The following is a 21,196-nucleotide window of genomic DNA, read 5'->3' as shown; positions in this document are numbered from 1 at the left end:
AATATTAATTCAGTTAGCAAAGGCTAATTCTTTTCAAAACCTCTCAGATAAGAGAAATATAAGATACTTCTGTTCAGACTTAGATAAAGCTCCCATAAATATGTACCCCTTAAATTTAATAAATACGGAAATACGAAATTTCTTCCAAACTTATTTTATTAAACTTATTTACCATTATTATGGTAATATTTCCTAATTCAGTACGGGTGATTTTGGATATGATAGTTTTTAGACCATAGTTAGGGGAGTTAACTAACTTAGTCATTCCGTGTGTAATATATCCAAGTATTGGCCTCAGAGCCCATAAATACTCTGAGTCGTCTATCAATTGTTATTTAAATAAATTTTGTAATACAATACCACATGGAAGTATAAAATATTGAATATTTAATTTCAAAATGTTCTTACACCATTCTTAATCTCATCATATTGCCCATTTATACAAACAAACAATAATAATGATATGTTTATGCTTAACTTAATAATTTATTGTTGTATGAGCATACAATTTGCTTTGCCTACTGATTAAGATTAATTTAATTTTTAGATCAGGAACTGCATAATGAGGTGTAAGAACAAATATTGGTTTTAATATTAATTTGAAAATAAATTTATTGTTTACAAAGTAAAATGTTGAAATTGATTATGCATTGTTTTATACCCTCCACCATAGAATGGGGGGTATATTAACTTTCTCATTCCGTTTGTAACACATCGAAATATTGTTCTAAGACCCCATAAAGTATATACCCAGCAAAAACTCTCATTACCCGGTAATCTTGTAGGTAAGCCTATTTAAAAATTAATAACCACTTATTAATTGGCATCGTTTCGGATTACATTTACATACGCATGTCCTAGGAGGAAAGTACTTCTCCCCAGGCATACTTTCGGCCATAAAATAAGTAGTGCATTTAAAGCATATAATCACCTAATATGTAATGACTTATTCGTAGATACACCAAAGCTTGCAAAATAGCCACTTATAGTCTCAGGCAACCAAATCTCGAAAATATTGATTTCTATCGCCGATTACAATGGATCAAAATATGGCGAGTGGTGCTGTAATAGGAGAACTACTGAATAGAAATAGAATATTGTATAAATAAACACAAAATCTAATAAATAATCTAAATACGATTACACACAAATTAATGTTACACTTAAAATAGAAATAAATGTAGGTTGTTTAAGGGAGTTGGATTCGTGAATTACGTTATAATATATCCAATAGCCAATTCACATAAGGTTCGAAATCTACTAAAAGTGGATTTTAAGTCTCTTTTTTATAAGGCAAATGGCATTTGATTTATTTATTTATTTATTATTGTAAAACTAGTACAACAAGATTTGATATCTTATAAATTACAGTACTAGCTGGTATTTGGCAATACAAATGATTTGAAATTATTATTAGAATTATACTTAGTATTAATATAAATTTTAATATAATTTTAAGATTTTAAATAATTGAACATAACAAAAAAATTTGAAATTTAGTTTAAGCGCATTTTGGATTATTATCATATTATGTTTATTTAAAACATAATATGATAATGTCATTAAACACAATTATTATGAAATATTTGTGATAAAAAATTCTTAACGGAAAAATCTTCTGAATTACCGTTACATTACATATTCTTTTTGATTTTTATGTAAGTGCTCGATTATGTGAATACTTATATTAACTACAACTGCCTAAAAATTTGAGAATAACAATTCGAAAATTACCGAGAAGTATTTATTTTTGTCATTACAAGTTAGTCATTATAACTCGCCGCAATGTAATGCAACGTGTAATGACAGCTTTACTCCTGGTAATGTCAATTGTAATGAGATGTGGTTACCTAGTTTTTGCTGGGTATATTATGGATCGTGGTGAAATTCTGAGCCGATTTAAGCATATCCGTCCGTCGGTCCGTCTGTTGAAATCACGCTAATTTCCGAAAGAAACAAGCTATCGACGTGAAATTTGGCATAAGTAGTTGTTATTGATGTAGGTCAGATGGTATTGCAAATGGGCCGTATCGGACCACTTTTACGTAGAGCCCCCATATAAACCGACCCCCATATTTGGCTTGAGGATCCTCTAAGTGAAGCAAATTTTATCCGATCCGGCTGAAATTTGGTACATGGTGTTAGTATATGATCTCTAACAACCATGCAAAATTTGGTCCGTATTGGTCCATAATTATATATATAGCCCCCATATAAACCGATCCCCAGATTTGACCTCCGAAGCCTCATGGATGAGCAAAATTCATCCGATTCGGTTGAAATTTGGTACATGGGGTTAGGTTAGGTTAGGTTAGGTTAAAGTGGCAGCCCGATTAAATTTCAGGCTCACTTAGACTATTCAATCCATTGTGATACCACATTTAACTAAAAGTACCTATTACATATGGGCACTTCTAGTCTTAACCACTGAACCTTCTCTATTATTTACTTTTGTGGAACCAACCAGATTGCTCCAAAAACATTAACAAACTGCTTAAGTTAACGTTTTCCAGGTCAGCCAGTAATCTAAAGCTATATGCTCCTAAAATTCGCTTACGCCTTACACAAAAAGCAGGACACTCACACAAGAGGTGTTTAATTGATTCCTTTTCCTCCACGTCATAACAGCTTATACAATAGTCATTATACTTCGCACCTATAGTTTTTGCAAATTCGCCTATCAGGCAGCGACCCGTTATAGCAGATATTAGGAGTGCTATCTGACGCCTTGAGAACACTAGCATATCTAGTGTGCGGTTTAAGTTTAAATGGGGCCATATTTGCTTGGTGTCGTTACAACCCTTGCAATTTTCCCATCGAATATTGGCCATCATAACAGCCTTCTCACGCAGTAAGAGCTTGCAGGTGGCCAGAGGCATACCAACAGATTCTAGTTCCCCTGGAATATGTAAGGTAGTTCCTAGCCTTGCTAACACATCTGCTTCACAGTTCCCCGGTATGTTCCTATGACCAGGCACCCATATTAGGTGAATATTGTACTGCTCAGCCATCTCGTTGAGAGATTTGCGGCAGTCTATGGCCGTTTTTGAGTTAAGGAACACAGAGTCCAAGGATTTTATTGCAGGTTGACTGTCTTAGTATATATTAATGCCAATATTTGTTGGAACATTACTTCTCAGCCAATTCACCACCTCTCTTATTGCCAATATTTCAGCCTGAAAAACACTACAGTGATTAGGTAATCTTTTCGCTATTCGAATTTCCAGATCTTTAGAATATACTCCGAACCCCACTTGTCCATTCAATTTGGAGCCATCAGTATAGAAATCTATATATCTTTTATTCCCCGGGGTCTGTGTACACCACGCCTCACTGTTGGGAATTAGAGTTTCAAACTTTTTGTCGAAAAGTGGTTTTGCCAGGGTGTAATCCACTACGTTAGGCACATCTGGCATTACTTTGAGGACCGAACTATGACCGTACATTTTTTCCGACCACAGCGATAGCTCGCGCAACCGCACAGCCGTTGTTGCAGCTGACTGTTTGGCCAAAATGTCTAAAGGCAATAGATGTAGCATGACATTAAGGGAGTCTGTTCCTGTCTTACTAAATGCGCCTGAGATACATAAGCTCGCCATACGCTGAACTTTATCTAAACAAGTCGGTTTCTGAAGTACCGGCCACCAGACTACAACACCATATAGCATTATAGGTCTAACTACTGCCGTGTATAGCCAATGCACAATTTTTGGTCTTAGTCCCCACTTTTTCCCTATTGCCTTTTTGCACGAGTACAAAGCTACCGTGGCTATTCTCGCCCTCTCTTCAATATTAAGCCTAAAATTCAGCTTCCTGTCCAAAATAACGCCAAGGTATTTTGCACACTCACCAAAGGGAATTTCAGTACCCCATAAGGAAATGGGCCTAACCGTGGGAGTTTTGCGATCTTTGCAGTACATGACTATTTCTGTCTTTGCTGGATTTACACCAAGACCATTATCTTTCGCCCATTTCTCAGTCATCCAGAGAGCTCTCTGTATAATATCTCTGATTGTGGATGGGAATTTTCCCCTGACTGCTAGCGCCACATCATCTGCGTATGCCACCACTTTTATCCTATCTTTTTCTAGAGAAACTAGAAGGTTGTTTATAGCAACATTCCAAAGAAGAGGTGATAGAACTCCTCCTTGGGGAGTGCCTCTGTTCACATACCTTTGTATGTTTGCTTGCCCTAGTGTGGCTGAAATACGTATCTTTATTAGAAGTTCGTCTAACAGCCTAATCTAATTAATATCGAGCTCGGATGGACATTATTGAAAGCCCCTTCGATGTCTAGAAACGCCACGATTGTGTATTCTTTGACAGATAGTGAGCTTTCAATAAAGCTGACCAGTTCATGCAATGCGGTCTCAGTAGACCTGCCCTTCGAGTATGCATGCTGTCGTGGGGTTAGTATATGGTCTCTAACAGCCATGCAAAAATTGGTCCATATCGGTCCATAATTATATATAGCCCCCATATAAACCGATCCCCAGATTTGACCTCCGGAGCCTCTTAGAGGAGCAAAATTCATCCGATTCAGCTGAAATTACACCACGTACCAAATTTCAACCGGAGCCACCGTGGTGCAATGGTTAGCATGCCCGCATTGCATACACAAGGTCGTGGGTTCGATTCCTGCTACGACCGAACACCAAAAAGTTTTTCAGCGGTGGATTACCCCACCTCAGTAATGATGGTGACATTTCTGAGGGTTTCAAAGCTTCTCTAAGTGGTTTCACTGGAATGTGGAACGCCGTTCGGACTCGGCTATAAAAAGGAGGTCCCTAGTCATTGGGCTTAACATGAAATCGGGCAGCACTCAGTGATAAGAGAGAAGTTCACCACTGTGGTATCACAATGGACTGAATAGTCTAAGTGAGCCTGATACATTGGGCTGCCACATAACCTAACCTAACCTAAATTTCAACCGGATGGGATGAATTTTTCTCCTCCAAGAAGCTCCGGAGGTCAAATCTGGGGATCGGTTTATATGGGGGCTATATATAATTATGGACCGATATCGGCCTTTTTATACCCTCCACCATAGGATGGGGGTATATTAACTTTGTCATTTCGTTTGTAGCACATCGAAATATTGCTCTAAGACCCCATAAAGCATATATATTCTGGAACGTGGTGAAATTCTGAGTCGATCTGAGTATGTCCGTCCGTCCGTCTGTTGAAATCTCGCTAACTTCCGAACGAAACTAGCTATCGATTTGAAAATTGGCATAAGTAGTTACGATGTAGGTCAGATGGTATTGCAAATGGGCCATATCGGACAACTTTTACGTATAGCCACCATATAAATCGACCACAGATTTGGCTTGCGGAGCCTCTTGGAGGAGCAAAATTCATCCGATTCGGTTGAAATTTGGTACGTAGTTTTAGCATATGGTCTCTAACAACCATGCAAAAATTGGTCCATATCGGTCCATAATTGACCGATAACCCCATATAAACCGATCCCCATATTTGACCCTCGGAGCCTCTTAGAGGAGCAAAACTCATCCGATCCAGTTGAAATTTGTAACGTGGTGTCAGTATATGGTCTATAACAACCATGCAAAAATTGGTACATATCGGTTCATAATTATATATAGCCCCCATATAAATCGATCCCCAGATTTGAACTCCGAAACCTCTTGGAGGAGCAAACTTTATCCGTACCTGTTGAAATGTGGCACATTGCGCTAGTATATGGTCGCTAACAGCCATGCAAAAATTGGTCCATATCGGTCTACAATTATATATAGCCGACGGTCAATCACACAAAAATTGGTCCATATCGCCAAAAATGATCTACCAAAATTTTATTTCTATTGAAAATTTTGTCAAAATTTTATTTCTATAGAAAATTTTGGTAGATCATTTTTGGCGATATGGAACAATTTTTGTGTGATTGGCCATCGGCTATATATAACTATAGACCGATATGGACCAATTTTTGCATGGCTTTTAGAGACCATATACTAGCGCAATGTACCTTATTTCAAGCGGATCGCACGAAGTGTTAGCATATGGTCTCTAACAACCATGCAAAAATTGGTCCATATCGATCCATAATTATATATAGCCGATGGCCAATCACACAAAAATTGATCCATATCACCAAGAATATTCTACCAAAATTTTATTTGTTGTTGTTTTTTATTTCAGCTTAAAACCATATATTGACCAAACTACAAGAGTAGCTTAACCAACAGAGGAAAAGAATGTTTGTCAAATTTATTTGGGCAAAGCCCTATAGACTGCAAGATGGTTGGATGGACGCACGTTTCGGAATTACCACATTCCTCATCAGCATCCTCTACTTGCAGCAAAACTATCAACCAATTATCAGAATAAATTCAGGCAGTTTATTAAACCCAACAAAAACCACACTTGAACCCTCCGAAAAAAGGTTTTACATTGATAGCCGGCTTATGCCGAAATAAATTCGAAACAAATTTTATTTCTATAGAAAATGTTGTCAACATTTTATTTCTATAGAAAATTTTGGTAGATCATTTTTGGCGATATGGATCAATTCTTGTATGATTGGCCATCGGCTATATATAACTATAGACCGATATGGACCAATTTTTGCATGGCTGTTAGCGACCATATACTAGCGCAATGTACCAAATTTCAACCGAATCGGATGAATTTTGCTCCTCCAAGAGGTTCCGGAGGTCAAATCTGGGTATCGATTTATATGGGGGCTATATATAATTATGGGCCGATATGGACCAATTTTTGCGTGGTTGTTAGAGATCATATAGTAACACCACGTACCAAATTTCAATCGGTTCGGATTTATTTTGCTCCTACAAGAAGATCCGGAGGTCAAATCTGGGGATCGGTTTATATTGGGGCTATATATAATTATGGACCGATATCGGCCTCCTATGATGGAGGGTATAAACTCCATCAAAGGATGGGGGTATATTAACTTTGTTTTTGTTTAATATATCTCCCGTATGGACTAATTTACAATTTAGAAGACGGTGTTAAGGAAGTTTTAAGATACCTTGCCATCGGCAAGTGTTACCGCAACCCAAGTAATTCGATTGTGGATGCAGTCTTTAGTAGAAGTTTCTACGCAATCCATGGTGGAGGGCATGGCCGAACTTACGGTCGTATATACTTGTTTTGTAAAAATTCTATATATTTGTTGCTAATCAAATCAACAATAAATAATAAAAACTACTACAGTTGTTCATATAGTTGGAATTTTATTCCAAAAACAAGTGAGGAAAGTCTAAAGTTTGGCGGAGCCCGACACCAAAATTTTTGATCCAACATCAAATCCATCAAATATCTTGGGAGCTATATAAAGGTTTATATTCCCATACACATTATTTAAATATGAACCGATTTGGCTGATATTATTATACCCTCCATCATAGGATGGGGGTATATTAACTTTGTCATTCCGTTTGTAACACATCGAAATATTGCTCTAAGATCCCATAAAGTATATATATATATATATATATATATATATATATATATATATATATATATATATATATATATATATATATATATATATATATATATATATATATATATATATATATATATATATATATATATATATATATATATATATATATATATATATATATATATTCTGGGTCGTGGTGAAATTCTGAGTCGATCTAAGCATGTCCGTCCGTCCGTCTGTTGAAATCACGCTAACTTCCGAACGAAACAAGCTATCGACTTGAAACTTGGCACTAGTAGTTGTTATCGATGTAGGTCGGATGGTATTGAAAATGGGCCATATCGGTCCACTTTTACGTATAGCCCCCATATAAAGGGACCCTCAGATTTGGCTTGTGGAGCCTCTAACAGAAGCATATTTCATCCGAGCCGGCTGAAATTTAGTACATGGTATTGGTATATGGTAGAAGCATATTTCATCCGAGCCGGCTGAAATTTAGTACATGGTATTGGTATATGGTCTCTAACAACTATGCAGAAATTGGTTCACATCGGTCCATAATTATATATAGCCCCCATATAAACCGATCCCCAGATTTGGCTTGCGGAGCCACAAAGGGAAGAAAATTTCATCCGATCCGGCTGAAATTTGGTACATGATGTTGGTATGTGGTCTCTAACAACCATGCCAAAATTGGTCCATATCGGTCCTTAATTATATATAGCCCCCATATAAACCGATACCCAGATTTGGCTTGCGGAGCCTCAAAGAGAAGCAAATTTCATCCGATCCGGCTGAAATTTGGTACATGATGTTGGTATATGGTCTCTAACAACCATGCAAAAATTGGTCCAATTGGTCCATAATTATATATAGACCTCATATAAACCGGTCTCTAGATTTGGCTTGCGAAGCCTCAAAGAGAAGCAAATTGCATCCGATCCGGCTGAAATTTGGTACATGGTATTGGTATATGGTCTCTAACAACCGTGCAAAAATTGGTCCACATCGGTCCATAATTATATATAGCGCCCATATAAACCGATCCCCAGATTTGGGTTGCGGAGCCTCAAAGAGAAGCAAATTTCATCAAATCCGGTTGTAATTTGGAACATGGTGTTAGTATATGATCTTTAACAACCGTGCCAGAATTGGTCCATAACGGTCCATAATTATATATAGGCCCCATATAAAACGTTCTCCAGATTTGACCTCCGGAGCCTCTTGGAGGAGCAAAATTTATCCGATCCGGTTCAAATTAGGAACGTGGTGTTAGTATATGGTCGCTAAGGACCATACCAAAATTGGTCCAATCACACAAAAATTGGTCCATATCGGTTCATAATCATGGTTGCCACTAGAGCCAAAAATAATCTACCAAAAATTTTACTTCTATAGAAAATTTTGTCAAAATTTTATTTCTATAGAAAATTTTGTCAAAATTTTATTTCTATAGAAAATTTTGTCAAAATTTTATTTCTAGAGAAAATTTTGTTAAAATTTTATTCCGTTCATTATAAAATTTTCATCATTGCCAACATTTTATTTCTATAGAAAATTTTGTCAAAATTTTATTTCTATAGAAAATTTTGTTCAAATTTTGTTCGGTTCATAATCATGGTTGCCACTCGAGCCAAAAATAATCTACCAAGATTTTATTTCTATAGAAAATTTTGTCAAAAGTTTATTTCTATAGAACATTTTGTTAAAATTTTATTTCTGTAGAAATTTTTGTCAAAATTTTCTTTCTATAGAAAATTTTGTCAAAATTTTATTTCTATAGAAAATTTTGTTCAAATTTTGTTCGGTTCATAATCATGGTTGCCACTCGAGCCAAAAATAATCTACCAAGATTTTATTTCTATAGAAAATTTTGTCAAAAGTTTATTTCTATAGAAAATTTTGTCAAAATTTTTATTTCTATAGAAAATTTTGTGAAAATTTTATTTCTATGGAAAATTTTGTTAAAATTTTATGTCTACTTTGTCAAACTGAATTATATACGTATTGGATCGATCTTTTTTGATTTAATATATACCACGTACGGACTTTCATAGAATTTAGAAGATGGTGTTAGGAGGTTTTAAGATACCTTGCCATCGGCAAGCGTTACCGCAGCTTAAGTAATTCGATTGTGGAATGCAGTGTTTAGAAGGAGTTTCTACGCAATCCATGATGGAGGGTACATAAGCTTCGGCCTGGCCGAACTTACGGCCGTATATACTTGTTATATTTATCATGTTTTGCGCATGAAACAGTCGATTGTATGAAACTTGAAGAAAATCGTTTGATACTACGTCAATTATGACCAGATCGGTGATAAATAAATATGGCAACTATATCTAAATCTAAACCGATTATTTTTCCAAAATTAATAGCGATTGCTTTGAGCTAAAGTATGCCTATGCCAAATTTACATACAAATACACAAACTTATTCAACCTATACCACAATAGTGGTGAAGAGTATACAAATTTAAAAGCCCAAATTAAAACATATTTTTGAAAGCAGAAAATGTTACTTAATTTCAAAAAACAAAAATTTAAATCAAAGATGCAAAAATTCTTTTAATAGATCCTAGTTTATTTTTGAAATTTTGCTTGAAATTTTGCACCACCGTGGTGCAATGGTTAGCATGCCCGCCTTGCATACACAAGGTCGTGGGTTCGATTCCTGCTTCGACCGAACACCAAAAAGTTTTTCAGCGGTGGATTATCCCACCTCAGTAATACTGGTGACATTTCTGAGGGTTTCAAAACTTCTCTCAATACCAAATTTTTTAAAGTAAAGACAAAATCTTTGGAACCGAGTATGTTTTTTTTCAGTGTACGTTTGGAGCGGTATTAGCCAAAATTAAGTTATCCACGAGGCAGTGAAAACCACTATGCTCTACTTATTTATTGCTTTAAATTTTCTATGATTTGAACCGAATACTTTCTACTGTGTCGGAGCAGGATTAATGGGTATTGGCAGTGTGAGACCCAACTTTTAGTATACCGATCATGTTATAATTTAATTCTGAGTCTATTTAGTGATGTCCATCCCTCTGTCTGTTCATGTATTTTTGTGTGTAAATTATAGCTCGCAAAGGGAAACGTTTTTCAGCGGTGGATTATTCCACCTCAGTAATGCTGGTTTCATTTCTGAGGGTTTCAAAACTTCTCTAAGTGGTTTCACTGCAATGTGGGACGCCGTTCGAACTCGGCTACACAGAAAAAAAGTGTCTCGTAAATTTAAGCAGATTTTTACAATAAATTATTACAAGAATTTTCCAGAATTTTAGTTCATTTTTCGTATCTTCAACGAAAATTAACTACTCGAAAGGAAATTTTACAAATTCTAAGTAGCAATCGTTTAGTTCATGGCCTACAAAATACGATGGAAATTTCCTTAAAAAATTTCTTAACTGGTAGTTAAAAATTCGTTTGTCATGCTATAAAACTACTTGTGAAATGTAAAGTATTTTCTAAATAATAAGTGCAATTTACTATAAGATTTTTTTGTATGACAAAATATTTTTTTACGAAAAATGAACTTGAAAGTGGATAGCAATTTCTTACTGACAATTTCTATAGTTAATAATTGTTGGTAAAAAATTACCCAATGAAATATTTTTAGTTCACATGTAATTAAAATTATAGACATTTTCGTCAAAAATGGTAGATAACATTTCATGAAAATTTTGCAATTTTTAAGTTAAACGTTTCATCGTTCATAAACTGGTGTGCCTTTACGAAAATTATTCTTAGAGTTAATTGTCAGCAGATGCGATGAACTAATGCATAGTACAGAGATCTTTATCGGCATAGTGGAATGTGATTAATGTAAAGATGATGTTACTTGAGTTTTGTTGTGTATACATGAGCGTGGGGATGTTTTTATTTTTGTTAATTTAGTGGTTTGTGTGTGTGTTTGTTATTTGCGGATGGTTTATTTGGCTGGATGAGGTGTTGTTTTCAATAAAGGCACATGTGTTTTTGTTGTTGTAGGAATGTTTTGGCTTTGCTTGGTTTTGTTTGGCATGTTTCAGTTGTATAGTTGGCGTTGGCGTGGGCTGTTGCATCTTTTAATCATGTATGCAACAAGGGAATATAAAGGCATGGAATATTTTGGATTTTTGAGACATATATTGGTGTTTGTGTCTTAAACCTTTTAAATGAAAGTTATTAATATTTTATTGGTAGTTTAGAAAAAAGTTATTAAGAATATTTAGGAAAATATATTGAAAATAAAAGTGTTTTGAAATTTTTATTATTCTATGTAAAAAATTAATATTCAATTCCCGATGAATTTGGAAAATTTTTGTTATATCTCAGCGTATAGTTTATTCATAAATTGGTAAGTATTTTTTTAATATGACTTTCTTTTAAAAAGAATAATTATTTGTTAATTAATTTTTTTTGGAAACCAGTTTAATGTTTTTCTTTGTTGTAAAAACAATATTTAATTTCAGAGCAACTCCAGATGGATTCGAACAAATTTAAAAAAGAGAGAATTGGTAAGTTTTAAAAATTGGCTTTATTTCAACTAGAATATTTACGTTTTTGTGACCTTTTTATCATCAAAATTACAGGTTTTTAATACCTTATTTTAGTATTTCTTTAATCATATTTTTTGGAAACCAATGTAATATTTCTAATGTAAAAACAAATATTTAATTTCTGAATAACCCCTTAAAAATTTGGAAAAATTTTTAGTACTCCTTTGCCTGTAATTTAATAGTGAATTGGTAAGGATTCTTTAACTTTCTTTTAACCTTTGGCAGTCATCCTTATTTTTTGTACATTAACGTCATCCTTCGTCATTTTGACTATGGCTGATTTCAAGACGCTATAATTTTCATCGTGAGCGAAAAAGTGAACCTAACTTGAATTTATTTTCTTATTCAATTTGGTTTTAATTAGTATAAAACAAAAATTCATAAAACAGTCTAATTAGTATAACTTAAATTTACCATTTCCCAATAGACTAAAATGCATTTTAAATCGAAAATGAAATTACGTGTCGTCATTTTGACGAATGATGACTGTCTAGGGTTATCAAGAATATTTGGTTTTTTAGGCATATTATTATTTTTTTCATTAGATTTTTTGAAAACCTATTTAATAATTTTATTTAATGTAAAAAATAAATATTTAATTTCAGAGTAACCCAAATAAATTTGGACAACTTTTTATATTTCCCCTCAGCGTACAATTTAATAGAGAATTGGTAAGTTTTATATTAAAACTTTGGCTTTCTTTCAACTAGAATATTTATTTTATTATATCCTTCACATCGATAACAACACAGTTTTATGAGTTTATTTAGAATACTTCATTATTTCTCTAATTGTTTCAGGTACAAATTTTATGAGATACGTTTTCCAAAGAAAAGTTGAATTCCTTACACCATTTGATAAAATGCCCCCAAATATGGTAAGTTAAAAGTTAAATGAAGAATTAAAAAATATATTTCATTACATGGTGTTAATTTTTAACAATTTTCATTTTTGTTTCCATTTTTTTCCAGCAAGATATGTGAAAAAATTACCTACGATGAATTAAAAAAGGATAAGTCAAAATGTCCAAACAGCGGGTTCAAATGAACTACTCTCTGTTCCACGTGGTCATAATTTTTATTCACAAAAAACATTGTATTAAGAACTTTCATCATAAGTTTTTCTAATAAAGTACTTTTGCTTAAAGAAAGTTTAATTTTAATGAATGAAAATTTTCATAATAGTAAAACGGTTTGTTGTTCCTTTAATTATTTAATTTCTCTGTACTACGGAATGATTGATTTAAAAATAGTTTAGTCGTCGACATTTTAAAGAGACTGTTAACCAATTTTTATTATCGGGTTTCCCACAAAATAAGCAAGTAAACCAAAATAATACTGACTTTTTAACTTGGTAGTGGTATATAAATCTTATGGTGTTGTAAAAATGAACTAAAATACAATGTTAAGATGAACTAAAATTTAAGAGAATTATAAACTAGACAAGTTGAAAAAAATCTTAAGGGCTAAATCATGGTCAATATTACTACAGTTTAGTTCATTTTGCAATGGAAAAGGGTTCACTGTTTTTTCAGTGTATAAAAAGGAGGTCCCTTGTCATTGAGTTTAACATGGAATCGGGCAGCACTCAGTGATAAGAGAGAAGTTCACCAATGTGGTATCACAATGGACTGAATATTTAATATAGTCGGCCCCGCCCGAATTTAGACTTTCTTTACTTGTTTTATTAAAATTTCATTCATTTGAAGAAATTTGTCCTTAATATTGTGTAAATTGTGTGTTTTAAAAATTATTTCATTAATTTTTTCAGTATAGAAAACTTTGAGCAGTACATCATAGAATGTCGTAGCATCCATAGATGTTGAAAATTTATTCAGTGTTTTTCTGATGCAAAACTCAGATCAGTACAGAAAATTGAGCCGTTATGGGTCTTACTGTTTTAGAATCTTGTCTGTTTCCTATATGATTTGCACTTTAATACTTTAATAAAAAAACACTTCAATTCTAAATCCTTGTCTCCACCAAAATAGTGACATTGTTTTGTAAGATAACAGAAAATGTTAGTTAAGACATTATTTGATTCTTTAGCACTTACCATTTTCGCCAAGTCGTGTTGTTTTCTGCATATGACGACAAAACATTTCATATTCACCTCCTGTTACCGGTGCTAACGATGAGCTGGATGCTGATGATGCTGTTGCTGCAACTACCTGTGGTGCAACAGGATTACTAGCAAGGACGTTAGTCCCGGATGTTATGGCTATTGCCGTTGCTACTGGAGCATCTGTTGTTTTAACCGATTGCATGTGTTTGGTGAAAGCACCAACAATGGCTGCCATACGATCGAAAGCGTTTATATTTATGTGTCCATTTGGCAAACTGCAAATATAATAAAAATAACAATGAAGTTATAGAATTTAGTACAACAATTTCGATAGAGCAATAGAAGAGTACTTTTGGTGTTGAGTGTTCAATGTAGCAGACGGAACAATAAGAACCAAGCAATTTTTGTTGGTCATTGCAAATGTTTAAATTAAAAACAAATACAATGAAAGTTAACTAAATGGTATTTTATTTTAATAGAGAAATTCTATTGAACAATGTAGTTGTATTTGAATATCTGAATTGGTTTTTAAAGTGGTCAGTTGATGTATGCCAAATCTATTATCAAAAACTTTTTTCCGCAGTTTCGAGTGTAATGCAAAGTGCACAAAAACAAGCTTGACGGGATTCAAAGAATTTGTATGATTTTGATGATTTTGGTGTTGATTCCGAGCCAAAGTAGTGGAGAATTGAAGTGAGGATACATTTAAAACACACTTCTATTAAATTTGATTTTTGCGCCCTTGATACTAGGAAACAAATTTCGTATTTACTGCTTTTTATACCCTCCACCATAGGATGGGGATATATTAACTTTCTCATTCCGTTTGTTACACATCGAAATATTGCTCTAAGACCCCATAACGTATATATATATATATATATATATATATATATATATATATATATATATATATATATATATATATATATATATATATATATATATATATATATATATATATTCTGGATCGTGGTGAAATTCTGAGTCGATCTAATCATGTCCGTCCGTCTGTTGAAATGACGCTAACTTCCGAACGAATATATATATATATATATATATATATATATATATATATATATATATATATATATATATATATATATATATATATATATATATATATATATATATATATATATATATATATATATATATATATATATATATATATATATATATATATATATATATATATATATATATATATATATATATATATATATATATATATATATATATATATATATATATATATATATATATATATATATATATATATATATATATATATATATATATTCTGGATCGTGGTGAAATTCTGAGTCGATCTAATCATGTCCGTCCGTCTGTTGAAATGACGCTAACTTCCGAACGAAACAAGCTATCGACTTGAAATTTGGCACATGTACTTTTTATACCCTAAGCCACATAGTGGTCAGGGTATAATAAGTTAGATCGGCCAAAAAATGTGCCTACCAGAAATATTGATTTTAGACCCCATAAAATATATACCGATCGACTCATAATGACCTCCTGAGTCGATCTAGCGCTTGGTGTCCGTCCGTCTGTCCATGTATTTGTTGTTCACAGGATTCCGGTCGCAATTATTAACCGATTTTGATAAAATTTGGTACAGAGAGGTTTTTGGGAAAAAGGACGAACGCTATTGAATTTGGAAGAAATCGGATCAAATATAGATATAGCTCCTATATATATATATGTGTCGTCCGATTTCGACAAATGGGGTCACGTTGCGTTTGTTTTCAAACGGATCGTCACCAAATTTCGCAAAAAGTAATCTTTTTCATCGTTCTTCAAGTCTGCAAAATTTCATCCAAATCGGTTTAGATTTAGATATAGCTCCTATATATATGTATCGCCCGATTTTCCCAAATTTGGCCATAAAAACCTTATTTATTAAGCGATCTTACTCAAACTTGGCTTACTCTAATCTTTTATGGTACTGACAATATATGCCAAAAATAATCGAAATCGGTTCAGATTTAGATATAGCTCCCATATATGTACCGCCCGATTTTTCTAAATTTGGCCATAAACCCCTTATTTATCAACCGATCTTACTAAAATTTGGCTAAATATAGTCTTCTATAGAACTAACTATATGTGCAAAAAATCATCGAAATCCGTTCAGATTTAGATATAGCTCCCATATGTATGTATAGCCCGATTTTCCCAAATTTGGCCATAGAACCCTTATTTATTAACCAATCTTATTCAAAGTTGGCTAAATATAGTCTTCTATAGCACTAACTATATGTGCAAAAAATCATCGAAATTGGTTCAGATTTAGCTATAGCTTCCATATATGTACCGCCCGATTTTTCTAAGTTTGGCCATAAAACCCTTATTTAGCAACCGATCTAACCCAAATTTGGCTAAATATATTCTTCTATAGTAATAACTATATGTGCAAAATTTCATCGAAATCGGCCCAGATGTAGATATAGCTCCCATATATGTATCGCCTGATTTTGAAAAATTCGCCCCTAATAACATTATGTTTGACCATGCAGACCTCATTTCTTAACTGATCTTACTGAAATCTTGCACAAGGTAACTTTTTTTGTGGCATTAATCAAACTCGCAAAGTATTATGTAAATTGGTTCAGATTTAGATATAGCTTCCATATATATGCATCGCTCGATTTTCCCAAATTTGGCCATAATACTCTTATTTATTAACCAATGTTACTCAAATTTCAAATTTTGATGTACTAGCCGATCGTATTTATACGTACTTGTAGCTCTTACATAAGAATATTGCTCAATTTTTACAAATTTGGATTTATTACCCACACTAATTGAACGATTTTCTCTTTTTTTTTAATAATGGACTCAATATTAGTGGTATACTAACTCCGTAGGTGCAATATCAATTACAGCCAGTGTTGCTAGAAGTAGGGGAAATTCCCTATATATAGGGGTTTTCTAATATTTAGCGTCTTGTAGGCACGTTGGACCACAATGTAGGGACATTTTCACTCAACACAATTTGTAATAATTTTTACATTTTGGTGGCTCTAGGAAATTAGAAGCCGGCACACGCAGAGAAGAAACATGATTGTCACAATCATATTCGAAGAGCAAAATAATATGATAGCAGCTATTTTTGCGGCGACCATGTAACATTTTAACCTGCAACCATGTTGGCTCAGTGAACATGGTTCTAAGAAAAATACTATTGTCCTCATCTAAAATGTTATTATATTGATAAAAAGAATTTTGTTTCCATTAAAAGACAATGGTCACGATCTAAAATTTTATGTTATTCGTCAAAAATGTTTTCTTCTAGTTAAAAGAACATGGTCACAACCTAAAATATTTTGATTTTTATGAAAAAACTTTTTTCGTCGTCGAAAAAAGGACGCCTCTTGAGAAAAGAAAACACAAAATCAACTTTGTTTATTTGTTTTTATATATTTATAAACTAATTCATTGTTTATTTGTATTTATAATGTCGTGCACACAAACATCACATATTTTTACACACTCTAGTTTGGTTCAATTTCAACAATAAGTAATCATTCCATATTTACTTCGTGCCCATCAAATGTACAAACTGCAAATAAAAATAAATTATACCATATATAAAAATGCAGAACAAAAACCAGGTACATTTTTTTCAATTACACCTTCCGTGTAATGGCACGTGGTTTTATACCACGTGCCATTTCTGAATAAATAAATTAACACAAAACACAATAATTCCGTATTCTCCGTCCATTCCAAGAAACAATCAGCACACGACTGACGCGCAAAATGAAAATCGTGTGTACCTGCTCAATGTTTTTATAAAATTCTTTTTGCTGAAAAAAATAAAAAAAAGTAAATGGTCACGAAAACTATGTACATGATCTTTATGGCCATGTAATGGTTCTAGACATGTCTATACGTAACCTATAAAAATACTTTTTTCCATGCAAAAAAGTAAAAAAATTGAATGGTCAGGTACATGATTTTCCTGACCATATAATGGTCTCAAATTCTATCATTTAAATAATAGAACATGTTTGCGGCATTTGAGAACCATTTAAATGCTTATTGCCAACATATATTTTTCTCCGCTCGAAAATTATTTTTACAAAGACAAAATACATGGTTTTCGGGACAATTACATACTCTAAATAAGCATTAAATGGATGCGGCAACCATGTCCAAACATGTTTTTTCTGTGCGTGCAAGGCTTGATCTTTAACAATGTGTGGTAACAACAGTTACCACTCGTCCAAAAAAAAAATCTAACAAAATTTGAAGATTACCACAAATTGCCACAAATCTACCAAACAAATATTTCTATAGAAATTTTTGTCAAAACTTTATTCCTGTAGAAAATTTTGTCAACATTTTATTTCTATAGAAAATTTTGTCAAAATTGTATTTCTATAGAAATGTTTTTCAAAATATTATTTCTATAAAAAAATTTTCTCAAAATTTTATTTCCATGGAATTTTTTCTCAAAATTTTATTTCTATATAATTTAGTGTCAAAATTTTATTTCTGTACAGAAATTTCTCACAAAAAATTGTTTATAGAAACTTTTTCCAAAATTTGATTTTTATAGATATTTGACAAAAAAAAATATTATTTTGGTTAGAATTCTACCAACTGTGGCAACCGTGGTGGTAATACAAATTTATATTCTAAGTTATATGTTATACGTTGAATATTCATGTTTTAGGATAATAAAGTACTTAGAACCATTTTTGTTTTGTAAAATTTGTTTAAATTTAACGAAAAAGGGAAAATTGTTTGGGAATGTATGGGAAAGTAGGGAACTTTTTTGTCCTTGTAGGGTAAACCGAACATTTTCCCTGGCAACACTGACTATGAGCTATAGTCAGATTGATACAAAGCACCCATAAATATGTACCCTTAATTTTCTTAAATATGCAACTGGGAGATAAACCCATACCTATATCAATGTTACCCCACAAATGCTTATGATTACTAATTTAGTAAGGGTGGTTTAGGGTATGATATAGTCGGCCCCGCCCGACTCTCTGCTTTACTTACTTGTTTAGTTTAATATATACCACATATGGACTATGTGGTATATATTACGGTGTTAGGAAGTTTTAAGATACCTTCCCATCGGCAATTGTTACCGCAACCCAAGAAATTCGATTGTGGATGACAGTCTTCAGTAGAAGTTTCTACGCAATCCATGGTGGAGGGTACATAAGCTTCGGCCTGGCCGAACTTACGGCCGTATATACTTGTTTTAGTTTAATATATACCACGAAGACGTTAGGAAGTTTTAAGATACCTTGCCATCGGCAAGTGTTACCGCAAGCTAAGTAATTCGATTGTGGATGACAGTTTTTAGTAGAAGTTTCTACGCAATCCATCCCTACGAGAAATGGATCAACCACAGAACCGGTACAGGACTAGTCCCTGGTGTGTATGGAGTTCTAGTCAAAACGTATGGAAGGGACCGGTCACTTTAACATGGGTTTCTCATTGACGGGGTAAATTTACATTTTAGGACGCGTCTTGGACTCATCCCACAGGACACGTCCTGGGAGAATTTAGCAGGAGCACCCCATAGTCAGGTCCTCAGGAACCGGTCTTGGATCAACCACAGAACCGGTACAGGACTAGTCCCTGGTGTGTAAGGAGTTCTGGTCAAAACGTATGGAAGGGACCGGCCACTTTAACATGGGTTTGTCATTGACGGGTAAATTTACATTTTAGGACGCGTCTTGGACTCATCCCAAAGGATACGTCCTGGGAGAATTTAGCAGGACAAACTCTTAGAAATCAATATGGCCATCCTAATCGAACCCGAAATGAAAAATAGGTTGTTCTGATCATTTTATTTCACTAAATGTGAAAATGCTTGATATTAAAATCTTAATGGATCTAAGAAATTACGACTATTTGAAAATTGCAACTAACTGGAACACAGGTACCAGTTCTGTGATAGGTCCTTCAGTGGAAATTTGCACCAATTTCCATAGGGATGGTGGAGGGTACATAAGATTCGGCCTGGCTGAACTTTCGGCCATATATACTTGTTTTTTCTTCGTGTGCTATCAATGCCTTTTAAAAACCTCTTAACGTTTACTTCCAAATTCAGACTGGACTTTGCTTTGTGAAGAAAGGTTAATTAATTTTGAAGAATTTTTCACAATTATTAAAGACAATGACACTATTGATTTTGTTATTGATTCCTAGCCAAAGACGCAGAGATGATAGTTTTAAGGCACAAGTCTCTTTCACGTACTTGATACTAAGACATATATTTGAATACAAGTAAAAATATACTATTCTGTCCATTGTGATACCAAAAAAAAAACTAAAAGTAAAGTATATAGGCACTTCTATCAGCCAAGTCGGTTAAAATTTTCGGATGGCTCCTATGTATGTGTATGTGTTACCGCTTAACTTTTACAAGAATTGTCATATTTGTCTCATTTTTAACCAGTTGTCGTAGCAGTTAAAATGTGAACAGAACAAACACGTAACACAAAAAAATAAAAGAAATATGCCGGATTAAATTAATAATTTTATTAAAATTCTGGCAAAGTCTGCTCTTGCATAACACCTCCCATATGTGAAAATGCCACTCTTGCAGTATACTCCCCCCTACTTTACCTCTTTCTTACTTCCTGAAAATCATTATTTATAGAAGAAAAAAAAACTTTTAGCGGGAGGGTTCGCCAAGAATATTTCTGTTTGCATTCCCATGCAAAACCCATGAAATGCTTTTGTCTCGAAAATCGAATTCCATTTTTCTCTCTTAACAAAGTCTTTCGGAACTTTCGGAACAATAAAATAATCAGGGAATGTGCAAAAACCTCAACTGGTCCATAAAAATGCCACCACAACTACACTTAAGGTAGAGGATTCCTGGTGTTGTTCATATTTCTTTTTAAATGTTTTTATTACTTTCATGGTTTGCTTTTTGTTCAAGGAGTATCCTACATATGGACATATGTGTATGTGTGAGTGCGTGCGTATATATTCGAAGCGTGTGTATATGTAGAGGTTGAAATTAACAATACGCAAACAAACAATGTGATAAACTTAACCTCAGGCAGTCATATAAATATTAAAGTGTGGAAGTTTGCAACCCGAAAACCTCGCTTAAGCAGATCTACCGGTCAGGACTTACTGACACTTTTGTATGA

The 21,196-nt window shown here is 33.4% G+C and overlaps 1 protein-coding gene across 1 annotated transcript in view; it reads right to left on the bottom strand.

The window, feature by feature from the left end:
* Nucleotides 1–14,019: 14,019 nt before the first annotated feature.
* LOC142225115 (uncharacterized) overlaps nucleotides 14,020–21,196 on the bottom strand; it is a 294,761-nt gene continuing 287,584 nt past the window's right edge. The window contains exon 12 of the mRNA XM_075294888.1: nucleotides 14,020–14,314. Within this exon, the coding sequence (XP_075151003.1) occupies nucleotides 14,020–14,314 (295 nt within the window). The remainder of the gene's footprint in view (nucleotides 14,315–21,196) is intronic.

Source organism: Haematobia irritans, chromosome 2 (genome assembly GCF_050003625.1).
Source record: "Haematobia irritans isolate KBUSLIRL chromosome 2, ASM5000362v1, whole genome shotgun sequence".
NCBI classification, from domain to species: domain Eukaryota; kingdom Metazoa; phylum Arthropoda; class Insecta; order Diptera; family Muscidae; genus Haematobia; species Haematobia irritans.
This window is presented reverse-complemented; position numbering and strand designations above follow the sequence as displayed.